The sequence below is a fragment of the Hydra viridissima genome, unplaced genomic scaffold (genome assembly GCF_058129835.1).
Source record: "Hydra viridissima isolate aposymbiotic clone 2 unplaced genomic scaffold, HvirCarnegie_v1 scaffold_1, whole genome shotgun sequence".
Taxonomy (NCBI): Eukaryota; Metazoa; Cnidaria; class Hydrozoa; order Anthoathecata; family Hydridae; genus Hydra; species Hydra viridissima.
Genome location: NW_028324300.1, coordinates 1,183,147 through 1,205,826, shown reverse-complemented (window position 1 = coordinate 1,205,826; position 22,680 = coordinate 1,183,147). Strand labels below are relative to the sequence as shown.

General features: G+C 29.4%; 1 protein-coding gene, 1 long non-coding RNA gene and 4 pseudogenes across 3 annotated transcripts in view; 4 read left to right on the top strand and 2 right to left on the bottom strand.

Moving 5' to 3' along the window:
• Positions 1 to 204: 204 nt before the first annotated feature.
• LOC149892819 (uncharacterized) lies at positions 205 to 724 on the bottom strand (annotated as a pseudogene).
• A 400-nt stretch (positions 725 to 1,124) lies between these two features.
• LOC149892818 (uncharacterized) lies at positions 1,125 to 3,269 on the bottom strand (annotated as a pseudogene). Its single transcript, XR_016453164.1, has 4 exons — positions 2,279 to 3,269; positions 1,800 to 1,929; positions 1,504 to 1,605; positions 1,125 to 1,415 (listed from the first exon to the last, which is right to left on the bottom strand). The product of XR_016453164.1 is annotated as an uncharacterized LOC149892818 (transcript).
• A 1,066-nt stretch (positions 3,270 to 4,335) lies between these two features.
• On the top strand, positions 4,336 to 5,621 carry LOC149892817 (uncharacterized). The gene is made up of 3 exons (XM_090079024.1): positions 4,336 to 4,573; positions 4,892 to 4,974; positions 5,502 to 5,621. The coding sequence occupies exons 1-3, from the start codon at positions 4,336 to 4,338 to the stop codon at positions 5,595 to 5,597; spliced, it is 417 nt and encodes a 138-aa protein (XP_089935150.1). The 3' UTR covers positions 5,598 to 5,621.
• A 4,598-nt stretch (positions 5,622 to 10,219) lies between these two features.
• Positions 10,220 to 15,024, top strand: LOC149892816 (uncharacterized; annotated as a pseudogene).
• A 2,213-nt stretch (positions 15,025 to 17,237) lies between these two features.
• The window catches only part of LOC149892806 (uncharacterized), a 133,905-nt gene continuing 128,462 nt past the window's right edge, over positions 17,238 to 22,680 (top strand). The window contains exons 1-2 of the long non-coding RNA XR_016453182.1: positions 17,238 to 17,346; positions 17,598 to 17,786. This is a non-coding gene — a long non-coding RNA (uncharacterized LOC149892806). The remainder of the gene's footprint in view (positions 17,347 to 17,597; positions 17,787 to 22,680) is intronic.
• Positions 19,976 to 21,323, top strand: LOC149892815 (uncharacterized; annotated as a pseudogene).

The window sequence follows — 22,680 nt, the reverse complement described above, 5'->3', positions numbered from 1 at the left end:
AACTTCTGAGGTGTTGGAATTTTTGAAAAACTTTTGAAACAAAAAATGCAAAAATCAGCTATAATTTATCCTATAATAATTAAAGCACAAAATAAGAAAACTTTATGTTAACTAGTTACATTATAAGTCTGAATGCTAAAAATAATATGCTTTACAATATATATTTTAAATTATAAACATTAAAGTAGATTATAATTATTTGATCTATTTTATGCTTTTTGATGCAAATTCAACAACACTGGATTTTAGCCGTTTTGCATAATCTTTATGGTTAATTCTTCGTTTGTATTTACTCCACGTTTTTTTTTTGAACTCCTTTTTGCTCACAGTAAACACCTAGGCCGCAGTTGGTAGAATGAAGAATAGGAAGTATATGACATACTGCTATGTGAACTTTCCATGTAACAGTGAGCTTAAAACCCACGAATGTGTCATGCAGATATTCAATCAAATCTGTAGAGGACTTTTTAAACTCCAAAACAGCAGTTTCAATGTTATACCCCTCTACCATACCAAATGCTTCTACTTGAAGGCATTTAAACTTTCTAAGGCAGTTTACAATTGGTAATAAGTGATACTTTCCGTCATTTATAATATCTCTTTCAAGAACATCCACCAATTTCAGGAACTTGCTTGCATTTTTTCCATTAAATCCTATGCCTTGGTATCCTCGAAACATAGAGTGCAGGATCCCTAACAGTTTAAACAGCTGTACATCCCAGCATGACTACTAATTCCAAAAACTGAATTTGCACATTTAAGATCAAATGCAATATAATACTTTATATCTTGTAAATTCAGAGGCTCAATAAGCTTTTAGAGATTACCATTACCATCAGAAACCCCATCAGCAATTGCAATAAGAAAGGATCTCTTTACTCCAACATCATCGAGCTCTGAATCCGCCGAGGTTTTTTCTTGACGATTGAAAACATTTACAGTGACCTTAAGGAATTTCTAACCTGAACCTATAGTTATCCTCAAAGTGGAGTCATATGGATCTATTCCACTTTCTGTTATAATGTGCTGTATAAATGTAGATGTATCTTTTACATGAACCAATGTTTTAGTGATAGCTTCTTCTCCATCCATGAACTCCTCCTCATTAGTAGTGTAAAATTCATCTATACAGGCATGAAGAGCCTCAATTTTTTTTTAAATATTTTCTTCAATACAGGTTTGAGTTCCCATACTAGCTCTGTATTTGTAACAAAAGTTCTTGGTTTGATTCTTTGAAAGCTCAAGAGATTTAACTAACTCTATAACAGCACCAAAGGACACCTGTTTCAGCTCAATTCGGTCACTTTTCTTGTCTGGAGTCCCAACAACAATTTATAAAGGAGAACCTTGAGTAACCAACTGAAACTTCTGTCCTCTACAAATATTTTCAGCCTCCATCTTTTGCTTAAGTATACCTGGCAACAAACATTAATAAAATATTTTTATTTTTTTGGTTTTTTTTATATGTATTTTTGTTAGAAAAAAACAATTCAATTTACTTACCTGAGGCTACACGCTCTGAATACTTAGGTCGAAGCTGTTCTGCTGCTTCAATGAGATTGTTAACAGCTTTGCTCTCGGTATAGATGTGAGCTACTCCTTGCACTAAGATTTTTTTGTTTAAAAAGAAAACTAAAGACTAAATACTTTTATAAAAACTAAATATTTTTGTTTTAAAACAAATACATAAATATTTTATTCAAAAAACATTATTCAGAACAATCAATTTTGTTATGCGAAGCAATATAAGTATGAAAAAATAAAACAACAATAATAATAATGATAATAATAATTCTAACCTACAAAATCAAAGCATGCAGAACATAGTCTGAAAGACTTTACAGGTTCAGGAGTAGAATCATTTAAAGCATCAATTTCATCTACTATTTGGTTGATATTTGATGATCTTCCAAGATGTAATCTAGCAATCTAAACATAGTTAGTGGTCAGTAAGTGATATTACTTTAACATCCTGTATGTTCTTTCAGCCTATTTATCCAAGGTAAGCTTCATTTTCTGTTTTTTTTTTTATAAATTTTTATCCTATATAAGATTAAAATTTAAGTATGTAGTAAGTTCATTACAATTAAATGTACATTTATGTAATAATACATGTGTTATTAATTGTTTAACAACACAGGTATTGTTAAAAAACTTTCAGTTTTCTCAATTCTATGTTTTTAGTTTAGAAAATGTGTTTGTAAATAAAACAAAGTATTAATTAGAAAGTTTTTATAAATAATAAAAACAAAAAAACATAGATTAACATGAACTTTACCTTGGATATCTTCTCTAGCCAGTTCCCAAGGTACTCTTCTTCGTTCATGTTGATGTTATATGGGTTTCTGTGGCAATTGTTACAAATAATCTTGGGATAGTTGAGTACTTCTAAATTATACTGGTTCCAGACGAATATTTTTATCTTTGTTTCAACTGCAGGAGTGATCTTTTGAATTTCAGTTGACTTTTTAATGAACTAAGACAAACAGCACACGTTTTATGTAAACATTCCGCCATTATATACCCATTTTATTGATTTCGCGGGTTTTCAACCGAGTTTTCGCTTAATTTTGTTAACATTTATGGTTAAAAATAATAATTTTTGAGCAAAATTTTTTTAACTTTGTCAAACCCCTCAGAAGTTTTAAATGTTATAAATGGTGTCTACTAATGTATACCTAACTACTGAAAAAGAAAAATCAGACCTGGGGAACAACTCAACCTGGCGGTTACTCTTGTCCACAGTGTCACTACAAAAAGGTTGAATATGCAATTTTTTTCCAAATTTTCACAAACACCAATAATTAAAAAAAAAAGTGGATAAGAAGACTTATACATAAATAATATTTACAATTATCATATTGCTGAAGTTGACTTGTTTTTAAGTGAATCCAAGTGATTCCAGAATGACTAAAGACTCCTGGTGGTACAGACCTAGCTAGCACACATACATTGGGCCAACGTTGGCACAACGTCGGAAGCTTTGCTTTATTTTATCACTTTATCACAGTGATAACGTCGAACCAAAGTCGGGCCAACGTCAGAATACGACTGAATATCACGAGAGGAAGTGGTCGTTCACGGGAAGAAGTGGTCGTTATAGAACTCGGAAAGGTTGAATCATGAGAAAATGTAGTCGTTAAAGAACTCAGAAAGGTTGAACCACGAGAAGAAGTGGTATTAAAAGAATCAAAAAAGATTGAATCACGCGAAGAAGTGGTTGTGAAAAGAAATCCCCTTTGTTAGAATCCAGTTTGTTAGAGAGATACAGGTACTTTATTTACATTTTTGTGTTTATTTAACTTAAAACTAGTAGTTTACTAATTATGTAGCTACATGATTTGTAAATAAACTTGTCTTTATTACATTAAAGATAGTAGAGTTTTTTAATTTTATATCAAGAACTTGAGTACCCCATTTATTATCATGACCTGAAGCAAGTTTGTGCTGCTTCATCAAATTCTCCTCTGAGCAGCACTGATTGTTGGAGAATCTACAAAATTGTGCTATAAAGCTTCTATTAGGCTACCATATTATGCATTAAGACTACATTTTATGCTCTTATACTTGTGTTTTATTCAAAAGATATATGTTTCTTAATTAAAATTGAATTGACGAATCAATATTTGGACTAATCAATATTGATAGTAAATTTCTTAATGTTTTTAAAAAACTTTAAGTAATTTACTGTTTATATATTTATAATAGGATGTAAAATTTGTAAAAGATGTAAAATGCTAGAATGTAATAGTAATAATAATAAATTTTTTGCTCTACACATACAATGTGGTGAGTCTAACATCAATAGATGTTAGACTCACCACAGCTTTGGAAAAGTGTTCATTTTATTTTTCATTTTTTCATTATTTTTTATATTTTTATTTTCTTTTGTTTGTGTTTGAAACCACCAAATTTGTTTTTGAAGACATTCACATTATCAGAGTTGATTATCTCTCCTGTTTAATTATTCCAATTGTTAACTGTTAGGTTGGTGAAGAAGTTAACTCTTGTAGTAGAATGTGTGAACTGCTTTTGCATTTTCTGAGTACAACCTCTTTTTATTGCATATTTAATTATTTTAGGAGGATGATTCCATTTAACTTTATCCATATTTTTACTTATTTTATAAAATTGAATCAAATCACCTCTTGCTCTTCTTATTTAAGTAGTCAAGTTAAATCTTTTTAAAATGTTTTTTTTTTTGTATTAATAATGCTTTATAATATTAGGCTACTAATATTATACATTATAATTTAACTGATACTAATAGTTTAGATGGCTGCTTCATATGCAATAAACAGAAGAAGAGTGAGAGAGAGAGCAAGTTAATAAGATATGGAAGAAATTTATGGTGAAAGTTATCAGAAAAGTAATGTGTCTACCTGCAGTATATCTAATGATTGTAAAAATGTTTGTTATGATGACAATTCATATGAGATTGATATTGACAATGATGAAGATAATTTTCCTTTTCAAATTCTTAATAATCAATATAACGATGATCAGGATGAACGCTATTTCACATCAGACTTAGAAAATGAAAGTGATCTGGATAGAAATCCTGATGAAAAAGGTATTATCAGATCTTTAGCTGAGTGGTGTGTTAATTTAAAATTTCTTTGTTTCATTATTTACTGAATGAAACTTTTGTTTAAATTTTTTTTTTTCAGTGATGTCTAGTGAAGCATTTGTTTTGTAATTTTTCTTTTGTTACCATATCCCTCTTTAACAGCTGTTAAAGAGGGATATGGTAATGTATTTTATATGCATTTGCAGAATTTTAATGGTGATTGGAATTCATATATTATTTGTATAAGAGAATTTTGAAGCATTTTACTTCTAGTTTTTGCAGTAAAACACTGATACTATTTTTCAATAATTTTCTGTTTAGATGTGGCATTAAAAAATGAAAGTGAAATATCAACAAATGTACTAATTATTTTTAAAAAATATTTTGTCGCCAAGTTTATGCAGGTAATACATCATAAAAATTTTTTGTTTTTATTTATGGAAATTTTATTTGTATATAGTGCTTATATATTACATATGTTTGTTATTAACTATTTTATTATTTAAATATAGATTTTGTATTTGGTGTGTGTGTGTGTGTATATATATGCAGTGGCATAGGAAGATCATGAAAGATGTGCGTGTGTGTGTGTGGGGGGACTAAAACAAAAGTTAAAGAGGGAGAATCAAAATTTGAGCGAAATAAAAAAAGGATTTTTTGATAATTTGAAGAGGTTACACCCCCTCTATTCTTACAAAAACAAAGCAATAATAAATTATTAGAAATCACTTATCAATTTCACTTTTTTTAATACATTGTTTTGTCAATAAAGACTTTTCAAAAATCCGATGAGCGATTAGTCCTCCTCTCTCCCTCCAGATTTCTGAAAAGTCTTTATTGATGAAACTTTGTGTAAAAAAATAGAAACTGATAAGTGTTTGCTAATAATATATATAAACACAAAAATATATGAATACCTATAATTTTGCAGTGTTTATGGCAATTCCTAAAACTCATCAAACGAATTATGCAAGTTCAAAGATTTCTATCAAATTGTGTAAGGAGGAGCATTCGAACGTTGTTGTAGTCTCAAGTGAAGTAAAGATGCAAGGTTCGTAATGATGCTTAGCAGTCGAGAAGAACATTATTTTGTTTGAACATTTGTGCAAATATTTTAACATAGTTATAATGTTTATTACAACAAATATTGATTTTCTCTTAGTAATTGTTTAATTTAAGTTGGTTCATTAATCAATGTTTTATTTTCGTTCATCAGCGTCAAATTTTATTCAAACTTATTTGGACATTACATTTTATTCAACAATAAAAAGAAGTAGTTACGCTTTACTTAAAGAAACAGTTACCCTTTAGTTGAAAAAAGTTACACTTTAGTCAAATAAATAGTTTTAATTTGATTGCAAAAACTTTGTATTTGATTGAAAAGATAAGCAGACCTTTTGAATCAAAGTCAAAGTTTTTGCAAACAAGTAAAACTAATATTATTTGAATTATACGTTGGACCAACGTCAGAATGAGACGCTCGCCCAACGTTGATATCCGACGTTGGGAAAACGTTAACCCAACGGTTGGTTGCGACGTCGCACCAACTATCAAATCCACCATCCATCGGCCAACGAATTTTTCGACGTGGATCCAACGTTGGGCCAACGTCTATGTGCTATCTGGGGAGCTCAACTCATCCCTCCACTGCAAACATCAAAGTTCATGTTTTGGAGTTGAAAGACTGAGAGAGACAAGTGAGGTAAAGGGCTGAGAAAGGCAAGATCTGGTCATTATCGAGTTGCCTTGTATGATTTGCTTTCATAGGGAAAGTAAGAAATTAATGTAAGAAATGTTACTCAGAAGAATGTAAAAAATGAAAGTAAGAAATGTCACCCATGCCTTAGGGCTCTTGTTGAGCAAAAGCTGGAGATGGTATATCAATAAAAGTATTCATTTTGGATAGGCATAAACTGCATCAAGTAACTGTTTTGTAGAAGTTTCTAATCATGTCTCACTCTATCCCATGGTTTTCACTTTCCAAAGGATTTTCAATTTTTATTTGTAATTGATTCTTTCCTTTTTTTTTAACAAGAACAATCTAGAGAACAAAATTTTTTTTCTCTCGATTGTGCTGGAATGAAACCTTTCGCAATATATTTAAAATATGAAACCTTTTGCAATATATTTGACACTATTTAATTTAGGAATTAAAATTAGGGCTGTTTAATTTAGAAACTAAATAGTGTCAAAAACATTTCAAAAGTTTTCATTTTTTAAACTAAAAAAAAGGCAAAGGTTATTGTCAAAAATTACTAAATTAAATAGTGTTGCTTGCATTGTTGGTAGTGACAAAAACAAAGTAAAAAAGTAAATTTTAAGCAAGAAAAGATAAAGTAAAAGAGCAAGAATTGTTAAAAAGTTAAGAAAAAGTTGACAAAACTAAAAAATTGACAAAGTTAAAAAATTTTTAATCGTATGATTTAGGAAAACATGAGAACATGAGAGAATTTCAACCTTTAATGTACAAGAAAAAACAATGGATGAATAAAGATTTTTAGCGCGCGAAGGAACAGATACAGTAGGTGTATGCAAATTTGCTAAATGACAACTAATGTCAGATTGAGTTACAGTTGGTGGAATAAAAGAAGATAGCTTGGTGAAGCTGAGACCATGTTAGTATCTATAAAAAAGAAAAATAGATGCCATCATATGATGGTGGGACAGGAGCTAAACCTAATAAGGTGGAGAAAATCCAACTATATATACAAACATTTTTACCTTGTCTAGAAGAGAAAGTGAATCATTAGAAGAACACACCAAAATGTGACAATTGTCTTCCATAGTGGGATGAATAAGATATTTATAAAGGTAGAGAATGGAATATGGTGTAAGAAAATGGTGAGCACAATTAAGAGTTTTAAATTTCGCTTAGTATTGTTTCAGAATAAGGAGTTGAAATTTTCGCTAAATAAAAACTTGCTTAAAGATTAACCAATTGAAGTAATATTAAAAATTCTTTGTGTATAATAGAAAGCATAAAATTTTTATCCTATCTATTAAACATAACTTAAATAGTGAGCACAATTAAGAGTCAGCCATTTGCATTGATTTGTAAATAAGATTTACAACTCATTAACTCAGGAAGATGAAAATTAGAGGACTCAGTAACCCAGTGGGCACACGGCGGAATAAAGACATCTTATGTACGTTCACTTCACGTCCTCTCGATTTAAAGACAATCTGAACCTTAACAAAGCGTCTTATGAACGTCTTTTTCTTGTCCGTCCCGAAAATGTAACGAAATAAATAAATTGATCGCTATTACTTTTCATGACCTTCTTTGAACGTTTTATAAACGGCTTTTTCGCGGCTGCAAGCGTGTAAAAGCATAGATTTCAAAAATGGCGATTCTTATACTTGGATCCGAGTATTTTTTTTTAAATTTATATGCTATTTTTTTATGTTTCCTAACAGTTACCTAAATAGTAATTGTGAACTCGTCGAAGATTTTTCAATTACTATTTAGGTAACTATTTCGTAACATAAAAAGATAACATGTAAAGAAACACACCACTTAAATTTTATTTACTGTAAAAAATAATAGTGTATAACCTATACACTAGTACTATATTATGGTTGTTGTTATCTATAATATAATTCCTACAGAAATGCTTAACGTCGTTTCGGCATTAGTTACTAGGCTTTGAAAGAGCGCGTTCTCTAAATGCACGCGGCCATTAAAAAAGATCTCTTAAGCGAGATGAAACTTTTTTCCTTTTGGAATTTAGTTATTAGTTTAGATATATTACATAAAGAACCATATTAAGATAAATAATCATCGTTAAGATCATATTATAACTGAAGTAAATATTTAAAATAGTTATTTACACATTTTTACACATAAAGTAGAAGGGATTTAAATTTTTATTAGAAAGAGTAGAAAGGATTTTAATTTTTTAAATCGTTTATGTTTTGTTTGTTTTAGTTTTTCTTTTAGCAGTTTAATTTTTGTTTTTTATTTTTTAGAAGAAAAATAGGGGTATGGATATTATTTAAAGTTATACTAATGCTATTTCCATAAAATGGTTAATTACTACTTTGAAATTTCAGTGATGCTATTAACTATTTTTGCTCTTTTTACGAAAATTTAGAAAAATAACTTTGTGCCAACACTGACATGGCATGTCACATGTTATTGTATGTAAAGGTTAAATTTTGTTATGAGGATTACAGTTCTTATGAAAGAAAAAAAAAAAAGGTAGAGAGTATTGTTTGTAAATATATATTTTGTATCTTTTTAAATTTACTCGCGTCATTTTTAAAATTTTTTTTTGCACATGTTTATTGTTTGAATATATGCTTTTTTGATATGTATGTATATGTGGTAATAAGTGCCTTATAGTTGTTTTATCAATGTGTTTTTATAATAATGTGAAGTGTTTTTTTATTGTTTGTGTATGTGTTAATATGTGTTATATAATTATTTTAAAAATATGTTCAAATATGTATATAAGGTATATATTTAACCTTATATACATATTTAAACACATTTATTGTGTTTATAGTTGGTACATATGTTTATATGATGTTGTTTCCGTGTTTTCAAAGTGCTGTGACTTGGTAAACATCTACCTGAAAATCAATTAGTGTATTTTAGAGAAGGAGCAGAACAAATGGCTTTAGATCGTGCAGCTCAATGTGATGCGCATCTAACAGCAAGGTTTAAGTTGAATACTGAAAATAAAAGAGCACATTGCTGTTCCTATGTAGACATTCCTTATCACTTTATATTTGATGATAAATATCGTAAATAGAAGGTTAGACAAAGGGGTGTTAATAAGGTGATAGTAAGAATGTATAAAGTTAATCCAACTGGAGAATTGTTTTTTCTTAGACTGTTACTTTTGCAACCAAAAGGAGCAACATCTTGGGAGGATGTGCGTACTGTTAATGGTATTGTCCTTGAAACGTTTTGTGAAGCATGTGTTTTGAAAGGTTTGTTGCAAGATGACACTGAATGGCAGAATACTATTTCTGAGGCATTTATAACACGTATGCCAAAGCAAATAAGTCAGTTGTTTTCAATTATTTTGACCTTTTGTGAACCTGACAATCCTTTACATCTCTGGAATACATACAAAGCTTTTATGATGGACGATTTCATTCCCTGCTCAGTCCCACTTCTAATGGCTGAACAAGCTACTCTTCATCAAATTGAAAAGATTATCAATCAAAGTGGTAAAACGCTGGCTGATTACAATGTGCCTGTTATTGATGAGTTTATAGGCTTAAATCAAGAAATTTTGATAAAAATGTTCAACAATCTATTGACGAAGCCAATCGAATGAGACTGTTGCTTAATGTCAATCAATTAAATGTATGTAATGCTATCCTTGCTGCACTGAATGAGCAACCAAGTGTAGAAAATCAACATTCTAGATTGTTTTTCATGGTAGGACCAGCTGGTAGTGGAAAAACCTTTACTTATACTTATTTGATTGCTGAAACCGTAAGTAGGGGCTTTAAATCTGCTACAGCTGCATGGACTGGCATAGCAGCAACTCTTCTTACAAATGGATCTACATTGCATGGCTTATTCAAACTTCCTGTTCCAATATTGGATAATACACATGTAATGTAACTCCTAACTCTATACACAGGCATTTTTTAAGACAAGTTAGTTTGTTTTTGCTTGATGAAACATCCATGATACCTAAACATGCCTTAAATGCAATTGATAGGTTGTTAAAAGATATTTGCAACAACAACTTTCTGTTCGGAGGAAAAATCAATCTTTTTGGTGGTGACTTTAGGCAAATTCTACCTGTTGTGAAAAGAGGACAACCAGCTGAAATAGTAGAATCGTGTATAAAATGTTCTTTGCATTGGCAATGGAGGCAGAAGTTTACATTAACTGAAAATATGAGAGTACAAGATGGGGAAGGTGAATTTTCCCAATGGCTACTAAAACTTGGGAATGGAGCAATACCTGTCAAAGAGGAGGATCCTTTTAAAGGATGCATTGAAATACCAAACCAGTGCAATTATTAGAGAAAATGAAGCGATTGTTGAAAAGATTTTTGGAGATGCTGATCAAAACGATTATTCTAAACACGTGATTTTAACACCAACTAATGTTGATTCATTATTAATCAATGAAGAAGTGCTTGAATGTCAGCCGGGTGTGGTCAAAATTTATTTAAGTGCTGATCAAATTGAAACTGATGACCTTAATGAAAGAAATAACTTTCCTATTGAGTTTTTGAACAGCATAACTCCTTCAGGTATGCCACCTCATTGTTTAAAATAGAAATTTGGTTGTGTAATTATGCTACTTAGAAATTTAGTATTCAAAGCTGGATTATGCAATGGTTTTTGAATGAAAGTTTGTGCTCATCAAAATAATTATATTTATGCAGAGGTTTAGACAGGTGTTTCTGGTGGTAAACAGGTTTTTGTTCCTCGAATTCAGTTGGCTCCATCAGATTCTAATTTACCTTTGTTCTGAAACGTCGTCAGTTTCCTGTCAGATTGGCTTATTCAAACACAGTTAGCAAAAGTTAAGGTCAAACATTTGATAGAGTTGGGGTATATCTCAAAAAACTGTGTTTCTCTCATGGTCAACTATATGTTACATGTTCAAGAACTAGAGCATTTAGTAGTTTTGTCATTCAAGGTATGGTAGGTGAAAGTGTTACACAAATAATGTTATATTTTCTAAGGTTCTTAATTTATAGTCTTTAGATTTTTATTTCGAAAATTTACTGTTTTTAGGTTTTGAGCACATTTTGTGTGTATAACTTTATTTATTATTTTAATTTTTTCTTCATAGTTTTTGATAAATTTATCTGTCATTTAATATTGTTATAAAATGTGTTTATATGTGTTATATAAAACCATATTTGTTTATAGTTGTATATGTTTAAATTGTGTTGTTTCCATGTTTTCAAAGTGGTGTGACTTGGCATTATGTTAAGCAAGATTGATAACCTTGCCGGCCAAGGGGTGTACTTATAGCAGAGGTGTGACTTGGCAGCATTTAGTGCCAGGCAATGTTACTGCTTCAGAGCTGGGTTGTGTTGTCTAGCCTTTTTTAATTATTCTAGAAACACATAATAATGTCTGTTAATGTTTAGCGTTATGTGTATGAGAGAGTATGCAACCTTGATCTTTAAATCTAGGGTGTTTTAGTGTCCTAAATTTGAAGTAATTGAATAACTAATATTGAATATAAAAACAAATATACTTTATGTATTCATGTTTAGTAAAAAGATAAATATAGTTAACTTTAAATTGGTTTTCTAATTTTGCCTTTCATATTTTAATTTGGTTTGTTATATTTGCTGGATTTTAGGATCAAGGGTGTAAATATTCTTTTGTTATGTGTTATTGTTGTTATGTTTTGTATTGATAGACTGCTTGGCTTACCTTCACGTTGGTGTCTATTGTTAAAAATGAATAGTAGGTAGTTTCATTATTGGAACATACTGCTTTTATTTATTTACTAAAAGTGAAGGCAACATTATGCTAAGAATGCAATTTATATCTTAATTTGATTTTCAGTTTTTATGTGGTGTTTTTTTTTTTTTGTTGTTTGTTTGTTTTTTGTTGTAATTATGGTATCATAATTCCTTTTTTTTTTCATTTAGGTTTACTAGTACGATTGACGCATTTATACAATTTATAAAAAAAAAACTGATTACCTTTTATTGTAAATTTTTGTCAGTTAAAGTGATATAAATATATGCAATTAGTTCACGTTTTTTAAAATTCTCTCTATTTTACGCCTAATAATTTGTTGTACGTAACTTAGGGGATCTTTTTAAACGGGGGGTGAATATTGTATTTTCGCGCATTTGTCAAATATCGAGTTACTTAAATTTTATAAGGTGTTTAACTAATTAATTAGCTTAGTTTGCATTTGTAACACTTTTGAGGAAAGAAAAAATTCTTATACATGTAAATCATTGTTTTACATTTTATTATTCTGGGAAAAGGTCTTTATCAAAAACTTGATTACTCTTGATAAAATTAGCTCTATTCTCCTGACCACCCATAAGGCAAAAACGGGGAAGGGAGGTCCTTTATTAGTGTCAAACTATTAAAGAGAATTAAATTTTGAGTTACAAAAGGAATTTTTAGTAAATGGTAGCAACTTATATTAATCTTATTAATTAAAGTTTGTGTTATAAAAAATATAACAAGAATTTAGCTTTACTTTTTCGTCAATTTAAAGCATGATGAAGTGTTATTATTTTGTGTCAGTAACTAAAAACGTATTGTTTTACAGATGCTTTAATTTATTCAATTTGAAGGCGTTTTTCTAAAAGGGTATTAGTTAAGGTTTCGCAACTTTAAACAGTGGAAAACTGCCACTATAAATTAAGTAACAGACCGATCATAACCCGTATTACGGGTTGCTTTTTGCTAGTTATTATTAATATCAATATGATTCTTATTTTAGTTTTTACTTACATGTAAAGTTTTTTATATTATTTATATTATATAACAAGCTCAAGATTAGTTACTATAACTAATTTTAATAACTAATAGAAATTTTGTCAATATGATTTAATTTGATTTACTTTGATCGAAATGGAACAGTGCATTAACCCATTAACGCCTGAAAAGAAACTAGGAAGGATATAATGTAAAATGAAACAAAAACATGAAGTTTAGATTATATTTATTACATTTATTTAAAAAAAAAAATTTTTTTTTAACCAAGTATTGAAATAATGATGCGTCCTCAAATGAGGGCGTTAGGCAGATGTGTGGTATGAAAAAATTCTTCCCACGTCGTTGCATGTTTATTTTTTTAAGCGTTCCCAAATGAGGACGGCCGGCGTAAATGGGTTAACTTAAACTAACTTGGATAGTAAATGATGACTTAATAAGACTGTAGCTGATTAATATATATTAAGTAGTATATACTTCGTAGTATATACTTCGTGAAGAGGGGCTTGAACTTCTAAAAGATGCCAGAACACTTTTGCAAACTCCAAGGAAAGTTAACATTATACAAAAATGTGGAGGTACATATACCTATTTAGGTATTAAAAAAAGTTTAGAAACAATATTTTTGCATCACAATTTCACTGAAAGATGCATTGCATTGTGTTTTAGCATTGATGTTTTGCCATTGTATAAGTCAAGCAGTATACAGTTGTGGCCAATTTTAGCTTCTTTTGGTGACTTTGATATATTTGTTGTTGGATTGTATTGTGGAAACAAAAAAACCTGATTCAATTAATGATTATTTAGAGGACTTTGTTGCAGAGTTAATTGAGTTGAAGAACATAGTGTATCAATCAATGGTAACCAATATGATGTAAAGGTTAAGTGTTTCTTGTGTGATGCCCCTGCCAGAGAGTTTTTGAAATGTATCATATCCCACACTGGTTATGACTCTTGTGAAAGATGTTGTATTCATGGAACACATGAAGGTCGTGTTGTTTTTAACGATGAGATTGATTGTCCTCTAAGGGAAAACATAACATTTAAAAATTTTGGATATAATCACCATCAAACATCTATATCTCCTTTAGTTTTGATTAATTTAGATATGATCAACAATTTCCCTTTGGACTAGATGCATCTTGTATGTTTAGGTGTTGTCCGTAGGTTATTGAATTATTGGAAAATAGGTCCTGGTGGTAAAATAGCTGCTCATCAATTTGAAGAAATTTCAAGCTGTCCCTATCATTAAATGGACACATGCCAAGTGAATTTGTACGTCAGCCACGGAGTCTCAATGACTTAGATCGATGGAAGGCAACTGATTTTCGTCAATTTCTTTTGTATACCGGTCCAGTTGTTTTACAATGTATTTTATCTAAAGATTCATACAAACATTTCTTGGCATTAAGCATTGCAATAAGTATTATGTTACAGTCTGATGATAACTTTCGCACGCAGTATATTGGTTATGCAAGGAGTTTAATAACATAGTTCGTTTATAATTGCAAATATATCTATGGAAATACATTTACAGTGAACAATATTCATAATCTATTACATTTGCCTGATGATTGTTTAAACTATAATAGTTCATTAAACACAATATCATGTTTTCCTTATGAAAATTTTCTTCAGCGTGTAAAGAAAGCTGTAAAAGGTTCTTCTAATCCAATTGCACAAATTGTAAAAAGACAAACTTAATGGGAAAGTTCATTTGGGTTTCTAACAAAAAAAACCTCTCAACCACGATATCTAGTGGAGGAAAAGATAATTGCTTTCTTCTTAAAAACAACAGCATTGCATTTGTTAAAGAAATCATATCAGATGATTCTTTTTTATGTGGTGCAGTAAAAATTAGGCACTTGGAAGATGTGTATAATACGCCAATTCGGTCTTCATATCTAAACATAGTTTTACTTCCACATCGAAGCAATGTAAAATTTTAGAGTAAGATCCTTTATAGAGCTTGTTTTATTAGGAAATGTGTATGCTTACCGGAACAACGTGGATTAGCAATATTTCCTGTTTTGCATGAAATAGAAAAAGGGTGATTTTCCTCAAATAAATCTTTGCTGTGTTGTTTTTTAATTCAAGGGTGTCATTAGCAATTAATGAACTTATCCCATTTTAAATGTTTCATTTGATTTTAAATGTCAAATAATAATATTTCTAAATTCTATGTTATGATATTTGTTTTATCGTTTTCAAAGAAATAGTCTTGGTCTTTTCATTTGTTTATTTCATAAAAATATATTTTTTAGAAAACACCTTAAAAAATTTAATAAAAATGGCTTGGTGCAGAGCAGCTTGCCATTGGTGGAAGAAATTTTGGAACAGGAAGGTGTTATACCGTCAGTCTGGGTAGATGAAGATTATATATATTGGCCGTCACGAGGAAATGTCCTCAGAGCATACATAAAACTGACTCCACCTGATCCATCGTAGCACAAGTTTGTTAAGTTAAAAGATAAAGTTAGAGATGGCAAATAGTATGTGTTTGTATAGTTAAATTAAAAGTTTTTTGATAGGCATCTTATTTTTGGTGTGTTAATACTTTTTAAAATTTTATTAAAAGATGAAAGAGAGTTATGCGAAAATTTTGAGTTTACCACTTCAAATGAAATTGAAAATGAGGTGCTTGAAAAAAAAGATCCCATCAAAAAAAAGACCAAGAAGAAGAAAAAGAAAATGTTAATACCAAGACCTGATCTAAACTGTATGTTGTTAAAAAAAGTACATGTTTGCAAAGTTATTATATATATATATATATATATATATATATATATATATATATATATATATATATATATATATATATATATATATATATATATATATATATATATATATATATGTGAAACTTGATTGTTATTTTTGTGTCAACTTTTAAAACTAATATTTTTGTTGGATTAAATTCTGTTTATGTTTATGCTTATCAAATATCTCCAAGTCACATGCTGTTAAAAGGCTGTTAATGACCCCAAACAGACCCTCAAAATTATCATAAGAAAAAAACAATACTAGAAAACATGAATGTTCCTTTAAAGTCTTCATTAGCTAAAATAAGTAAATTCATATTCTATATTTTTCATAAATTATATTATAGCTGTCATTTAATAACCATTTGTAAAAATACACATGTTTATATTTTTAACTCTTGTTTATAAACTACAAATTTATCTGTTTTGTACTGTAATTTCTTGGTATGTTTTACGCAGCTTCTTTTTTTTTTTTTTTTTCTTTTTTTTTTTGACTATGAGAAGAATCATCTTTTATAATTTATCATAGCTATATTCACACAATTTGGTTTACTTTTTCTCTATCCCAAAAAGCACCCACTAGGAAGTTAAGTCCAACTGATGTTAGTTTAAAATCAGATAGTTCTCAAATAGAAAATTAAAAAAAAAAAGTTGAATAATGCAAAATTCCCTTTAAAAGAAGGAAGTATGTAAATATGTTAATTTCCAAAGTATATTGTCTTTATTATACTTTTAAAGTTTTTCATAACCACTTTTATTTAATTTTCAGAATTTAAATACAAAGTGCTCCATCTACTAACAGACATTCGTGATGAAATGGAGGGCATTAAAAATATATTAAGAGCAGATTGTTCGTCATAAGATGTATCACAGATTGATACGCTAGAAGAGTTCAAAAAATTTTACTCCTCTTTATCAGATAAAGAAGTAGAAAAGAATATAGTAAGAAGTAATACTTTTCTAAAAAATAAATTAAAAGCCTTAAACAAGAAATGATGATTAAATCATGTATTATCATGGTTTTACCTGTTGACCTATTTTCTCGGATTTGGTAACCAGCTTTGTCATTTAGAACTAGTATGACTAGTAACTACAACATTTAAGTTATGAACAAAATGTTAATTATTTGCACTGTTCATTATTTTTAGAAGCGTCAATTATCAAATGTTGGTGGTAATTCCAGTTATGCAACTGTGAAAGCAATTCTTTTTAAGTATGTGTTTGTTTTTTCATGTCATCTGTAACGCACTCTCTCCAATTTTTTTTTCATGTTTTCACTACTATGCCTCCTAAATCTGCTAACTCTCTACATGCTGATTACCAATTATCTGCATCTTTGTGCTCTACATCCCTAAACCACCCTCCCTGACTCACCCTATCAGATACACTAACTATTCCTAATCTCTAAGATCATTGCATGTTTCATGCATATTAGTAGAACGTAATTTTAAAACTGGTGTCCATAATTTTTAAACTGCTTATGATTTGTTTTGGTTTTTATTTTTATCATTTATTTATTTAGATTGATGTCAAATAAACTGATGAGTTTATTTAACTTGGCTGGTACCAAAAAAGAGAGTTTTCGAAAAACAAATTTAATGAAGATAATTATAGGTATTTTTTGTTAATACATTATATTTTTTTGTTATATATTTTTATATCATAATATATTTTTACATTAATATAAAATATTTTTATTATTATATAAAATTTTCTTATGCTTATAATTTCTGAAGTGCTTTATACAGATTGTTCTTTCAATTTATACTACATACGCCCAAAAATCATCTGAGTTATACATTAACAGATTAAAAAGAGTTTGTTGCATAAGTTCAATTTTACTAATATTATAACTCATTTCTTAGGCTGTGCCCCGAATGCTTTAACAGAGAATGAAGTTCATTCGATTGTTGGAAACATTCTAAAACATGCTCCAGATCGAAAAAATGGTGGCGGAAGAAATTGTTCTTCCGTCTTGTCTGCTAACAAGGATGATGTTAATGATTTTTGTGGAAGTGATGGTTCACAGCATTCGTAGCATCAAACCATTTTTTGTAAATAGTTTTCTGTAAATAAATTTTACTTTACTAATTTGTGTGTTGAATTAGAATTTTTCTGCTTCTATTCAAAATGAATATGGTAGTTTAATTAAATTTGTTTAATTTATATAATTAAGAAAAAATGTTTTTAGAAAAAATAATTTAGAGTTAATATTTAAACTAAAAATTAAATTAAAAAATAACGAATAAGACGTCTTTTCGGCGTTCCATCTATAACGTTTTTCCAAACTGAACGTATACATAACGTATTTCCAAACTGAACCAATTTTGTACATCCGATCGAGACGTCTTTTTTACGTTTCTCAAAGGATGTCTTTAAGACGTTCCGCGCAGGACCTCTTTCTGTATTTCCAAACCAAACAAAATAAAGACGTCTTAAAGTCGTCCGTGTGCCCACTGGGAAAAGTGTTTCCACAAATCGACAAAAGGATATCTACAACATTGTGATTAGCAGTAAACAACTGACTTTGGTTTGGATTAAAAATCACCAGTCACATTGAGCCAAAAACTGTCCCAGAAGAGAGGTGACATTCAAGGCCTGCCTGCTCTTTTGAATGTAATCTTTCACCAAACTGCACCCAAAAAAGCACTAGCAGAGACATCATCTAAGCTCAACATGGCACTGTTAATATTCTTCCAGTGCTCATCATCATAAGCAGGAAATCATGTAACACAAGTTTACATCTATCGCAGCCAAATAAATAAAGAAGGGTCTTGGTAAAGTTTTTGCAATAGAAGTACTTCTACAAGACAATAGCCAGGTGCAACTAAAACATGTTTAATATGAGTACTTTTTCTGAGAAACCATCTCTAACTTCTCCTCAACCAAGAACCCTAAGGCAGGGGGTGTTTTATATCAGAGTTAACTTCCCCTTCCTTTACTTATCAAAGCAAATTCTACAAGGCAGCAGGATGTGTAACATCTAGTACAACCATGTGGCATGGTTGTACTGGACTAGATGTTGCCAGTAGCAGGGTGATCATTATGACCTGACCGAACATTTAGTGCAAAAAAATCAACTGAAATATATATATATATATATATATATATATAAATAAATAATATATATATAAATAAATAAAGTTTAATAAATATATATATATAAATAAATAAAGTTTAAGCAAACGAAGTGCTAAAGGTTCTTTGTGTTTAATAGATAGGATAAAATTTTTATGCTATCTATTAAACACAAAGAACTTTTATGCTATCTATTAAACACAAAGAATTTTTAATATAAATTTGTTTGTTTAATCTTTAAGCAAACGAAGTTTTTACTAAGCGAAAATTACTTAAAGCTTTTAAAAACAAAGCAAATATTTGCACAAATACTTGTTTTGTTAGTTTTGATTGACAATATATGTTAATGAATATTAAAATTAATCCTACATAAATCGATTGTCAGTATATTATAAATATTCATACACTACAATACTTGTCTCCTATATTCTTGAAATTTTTTTAAACGTCGATTGCTTCTTTTAGAAATACGTAATTTTCACGGAAAATTGCCAAAATTGCTTCTTAATTTCCATGCATTTTCACGGAAAATATAATTTTATTTTACAAACAATACTCTTTACCTTCTTTTTTTTCTTTATAAGAACCGTAATCCTCATAACAAAATTTAAGCTTTACATACAATAACATGTGACATACCATGTCAGCGTTGGCATAAAATTTTAATTTATTAATCTAAATTTTCTAAAATAGAGCAAAAATAGTTAATAGCATGACTGAAATTTCAAAGTAGTAATAACCATTTTATGGAAATAGCATTAGTATAACTTTAAATAACATCCATACCCCTATTTTCCTTCTAAAAAATATAATAATAAAAATAAAACTGCTTAAAGAAAAATCCTTTCTACATTAAATCTTTTCTACTTTATCTAATAAAAATGTATATGTAACTATTTTATGTACTTACTTCAATTACAATATGATCTTAACGATGATTGTTTATCTTAACGATGATTGTTTATCTCAACATGATGCTTTATGTAATATATCTAAACTAATAATTAAATTCCAAAAGGAAAAAAGTTTTAATTCACTTAAGAGATCTTTCTCCGATGACCGCGTGCATTTAGAGAACGCTCTTTCAAAGCCTAGTAACTAATGAAACGACGTTAAACTTTAAAAATTAATCGTTAAACGTTTCTCTAGCAATTATATTAAGATTATGTGAAATGAATTTAACCCTAGGGAGTATTTATTTGATATGTTTTTTTATACTTTATTTATTATGTGAAATGAATTCGATTAAAAAGATGCAAGGTTCAAAAAAGAATAAAAATATTCGAAAAAAGCTATTGTATTCAGAAGAACAACTGCATGCAGCACTTAAAGCTTTAAGTAAAAGTGAAAAAATTTTATGTCAGCAAAAAGTTTAATGTTCCTTAAAGTACTTTACGGGACAAATTATCTGTTGAAAGCCAACCCAAACGGCAAAACTCTGGCATTAAATCATATCTTAAAGAAGAAATAGAGAATGAATTGGTTGCTTGGTTAATGCAGTGCGCTAACATGGGATTGGCGATAACAAAATAAGTTATTAATTAAGGCATTACAAAAATAGTTAAAGGGCGAGGTATAAAAACACCATTTAAAAATGATATCCCAAGTAAAAACTGGTTTTACAAATTTATTCGCTGTCATAACGAATTATCGCAAAAACGACCAGAGCATATTAGTAGAGCTAGAGGACTTATAACTGAAGCATCGATAAGAAAATGGTTGAATGAGGTGTATTAATTATTAGGCAATGATGCGCAATACCTTAATGATCCATCTTGTTTTTTAACTTAGACGAAACTGGCTTTGAGATAGCACCAAAAACTGGAAAAGTAATTGGCATTAGAGGAAGAAATGTTTATGAAGAATGCAACAACAGCAATAAGGAAAACCTTGCAACTCTATTTTTCGTAAATACAAATGGTGAATTTGCACCATCATTAATATTGTACAAGCATGCTCGAATGCCAAAAACAATTGCTGCTGCTGCACCACCAGGTTAGGGTCTCGTTAAGAGTGACAGCGGCTGGATGATTGCCGAATGCTTTTAGGAGTACTTCACAAATGTGTTAGTACCATATTTGATATCAATTAATACACAATTACTAATATATACGTTCAAGGATGGACATCGCTCGCATCTGTCTAAAGACATTTGTCGGCAATTTAAATTGGATAACGATTTTAATGAAATTCGCAGAGAAAATGTACCAATGCTGTTAAATAATTTAATGGATCAAAATATGAAAAAAAATAGTATTAACGAATTTAGGTCGGCAGGAATATTCCCATTTAATGCGAACAATGTTGATTATAAAAAAGTAATTCAACGTGTTAAATTGAATTCTACAAATGATAATAATGAAACGAATCTTTCAAGCCATAATAATGTGGGAAACATATTTGAAAACAACGTTGCACCTGAAGTATTGCTACAGTTTGAAAAAACTGGAAATAAAGAATGGGAGGAAAAACTGACTTCAGAGAATTATTTAACTTTTAGAAAAAAACCTTAATTTAACGATAGCTCCAAACAAACCATAAATTTAATAGAAAGCAACAATAATATATCGAATAACGAAATGGATAAAGATTTGTATTTAGATATTAGAAGTACGCAAAATGAAATCGTATCTGGTAATGTTAGCGAATTCGGAAAAAGCGTAATTATTGATGAATCCGGTGAAAGTAAATCAGCAACAAATCTAACAGATTCAAATAAACAAATAATAAAAGATGTAAATCCATTACACGACTTTCTTTTATGGCCAAAGCAACCAATCACGAAAAAAAGGCTCAAACAAGTTGAACGATTACCAAGCGTTGTAACTTCATCAAAATAGTAAGAGATTCAAATGCTGTAACAAAAGAAAATAAAAATTTTCCAAAAAGACAAAAAAAAAATTTTTTTTAAAAGAATATAAAAAGAAAAAAAAGTTTAAACTCAGAAAAAAGCTTTGGTGGATAATTTTATAGCCAATGCCTTCTTTGTTTTGTAATCATTGTTAAAAGTGACAGTAAAAAATTAATTATTAAAAAGCATGTTGAAAGTCGTATTTATTATTTAATTATTGTATGTTGGTGTTGTTAAATGTGGTATTTGTAACTTAATTATTGCTATTATTGTTAATGGTCAATTTATTGGTGCGTGCTCTCCACAGACCTCTTTTTTATTATATATTCTGTTAGTGGAGCAGCATAGACACTCTTGCATTTATACTAGTTAAAAAATATATTGTCTCTCCAAACGTTCAGTTTTTTTAATCCTCGAAATTTTACATGGCGCCCGATGAAAAACTGAAGAGTTACCGAATTAAATGATTAAAGAAAGAAGTTTATCACCAATTAAGTAAAGTTTGAGTTGTTGAACATTGAAGTAAGTGGAGGTTGTTATTTGTGATTTTGTTTGCGAAGATTTGATAGAGTTAGAATTTAATTGTTGAAGGTGTTGATTGTGACGAAAATTTGATTTTATTCTGAGTTGTTGTGCATATTTATTAAAAAATGGCAGCCGCGTTAGGAAGGAAAGTAGCGAGAAGGAGAGCGTTACAAGTAAGTTTGTGAAATTTATTGAGCGAAATAAGAGAGGAATTAGAGAGTGAGGAGTTAAATTATACAAAATTAATAGGTTTAAAAGATAATTTAAACGAGAGTTATGAGAGATTAAACAATATTGATGAGGAAATATTAAATAATTTAGATCAAGAGGAAATTGAAAATGGCGTTTTGGAGAGTGCGAATGTACTTGAGTGTTATCATGAGTTGATGGCTGGAGTGACACTAAAATTAAAAAGTACAAAAATAAATGAATTAGATAAAGAATCTGTTAAAAGTTTAAATAAATCAAAGTGTATTTTACCTAAGTTAGAATTG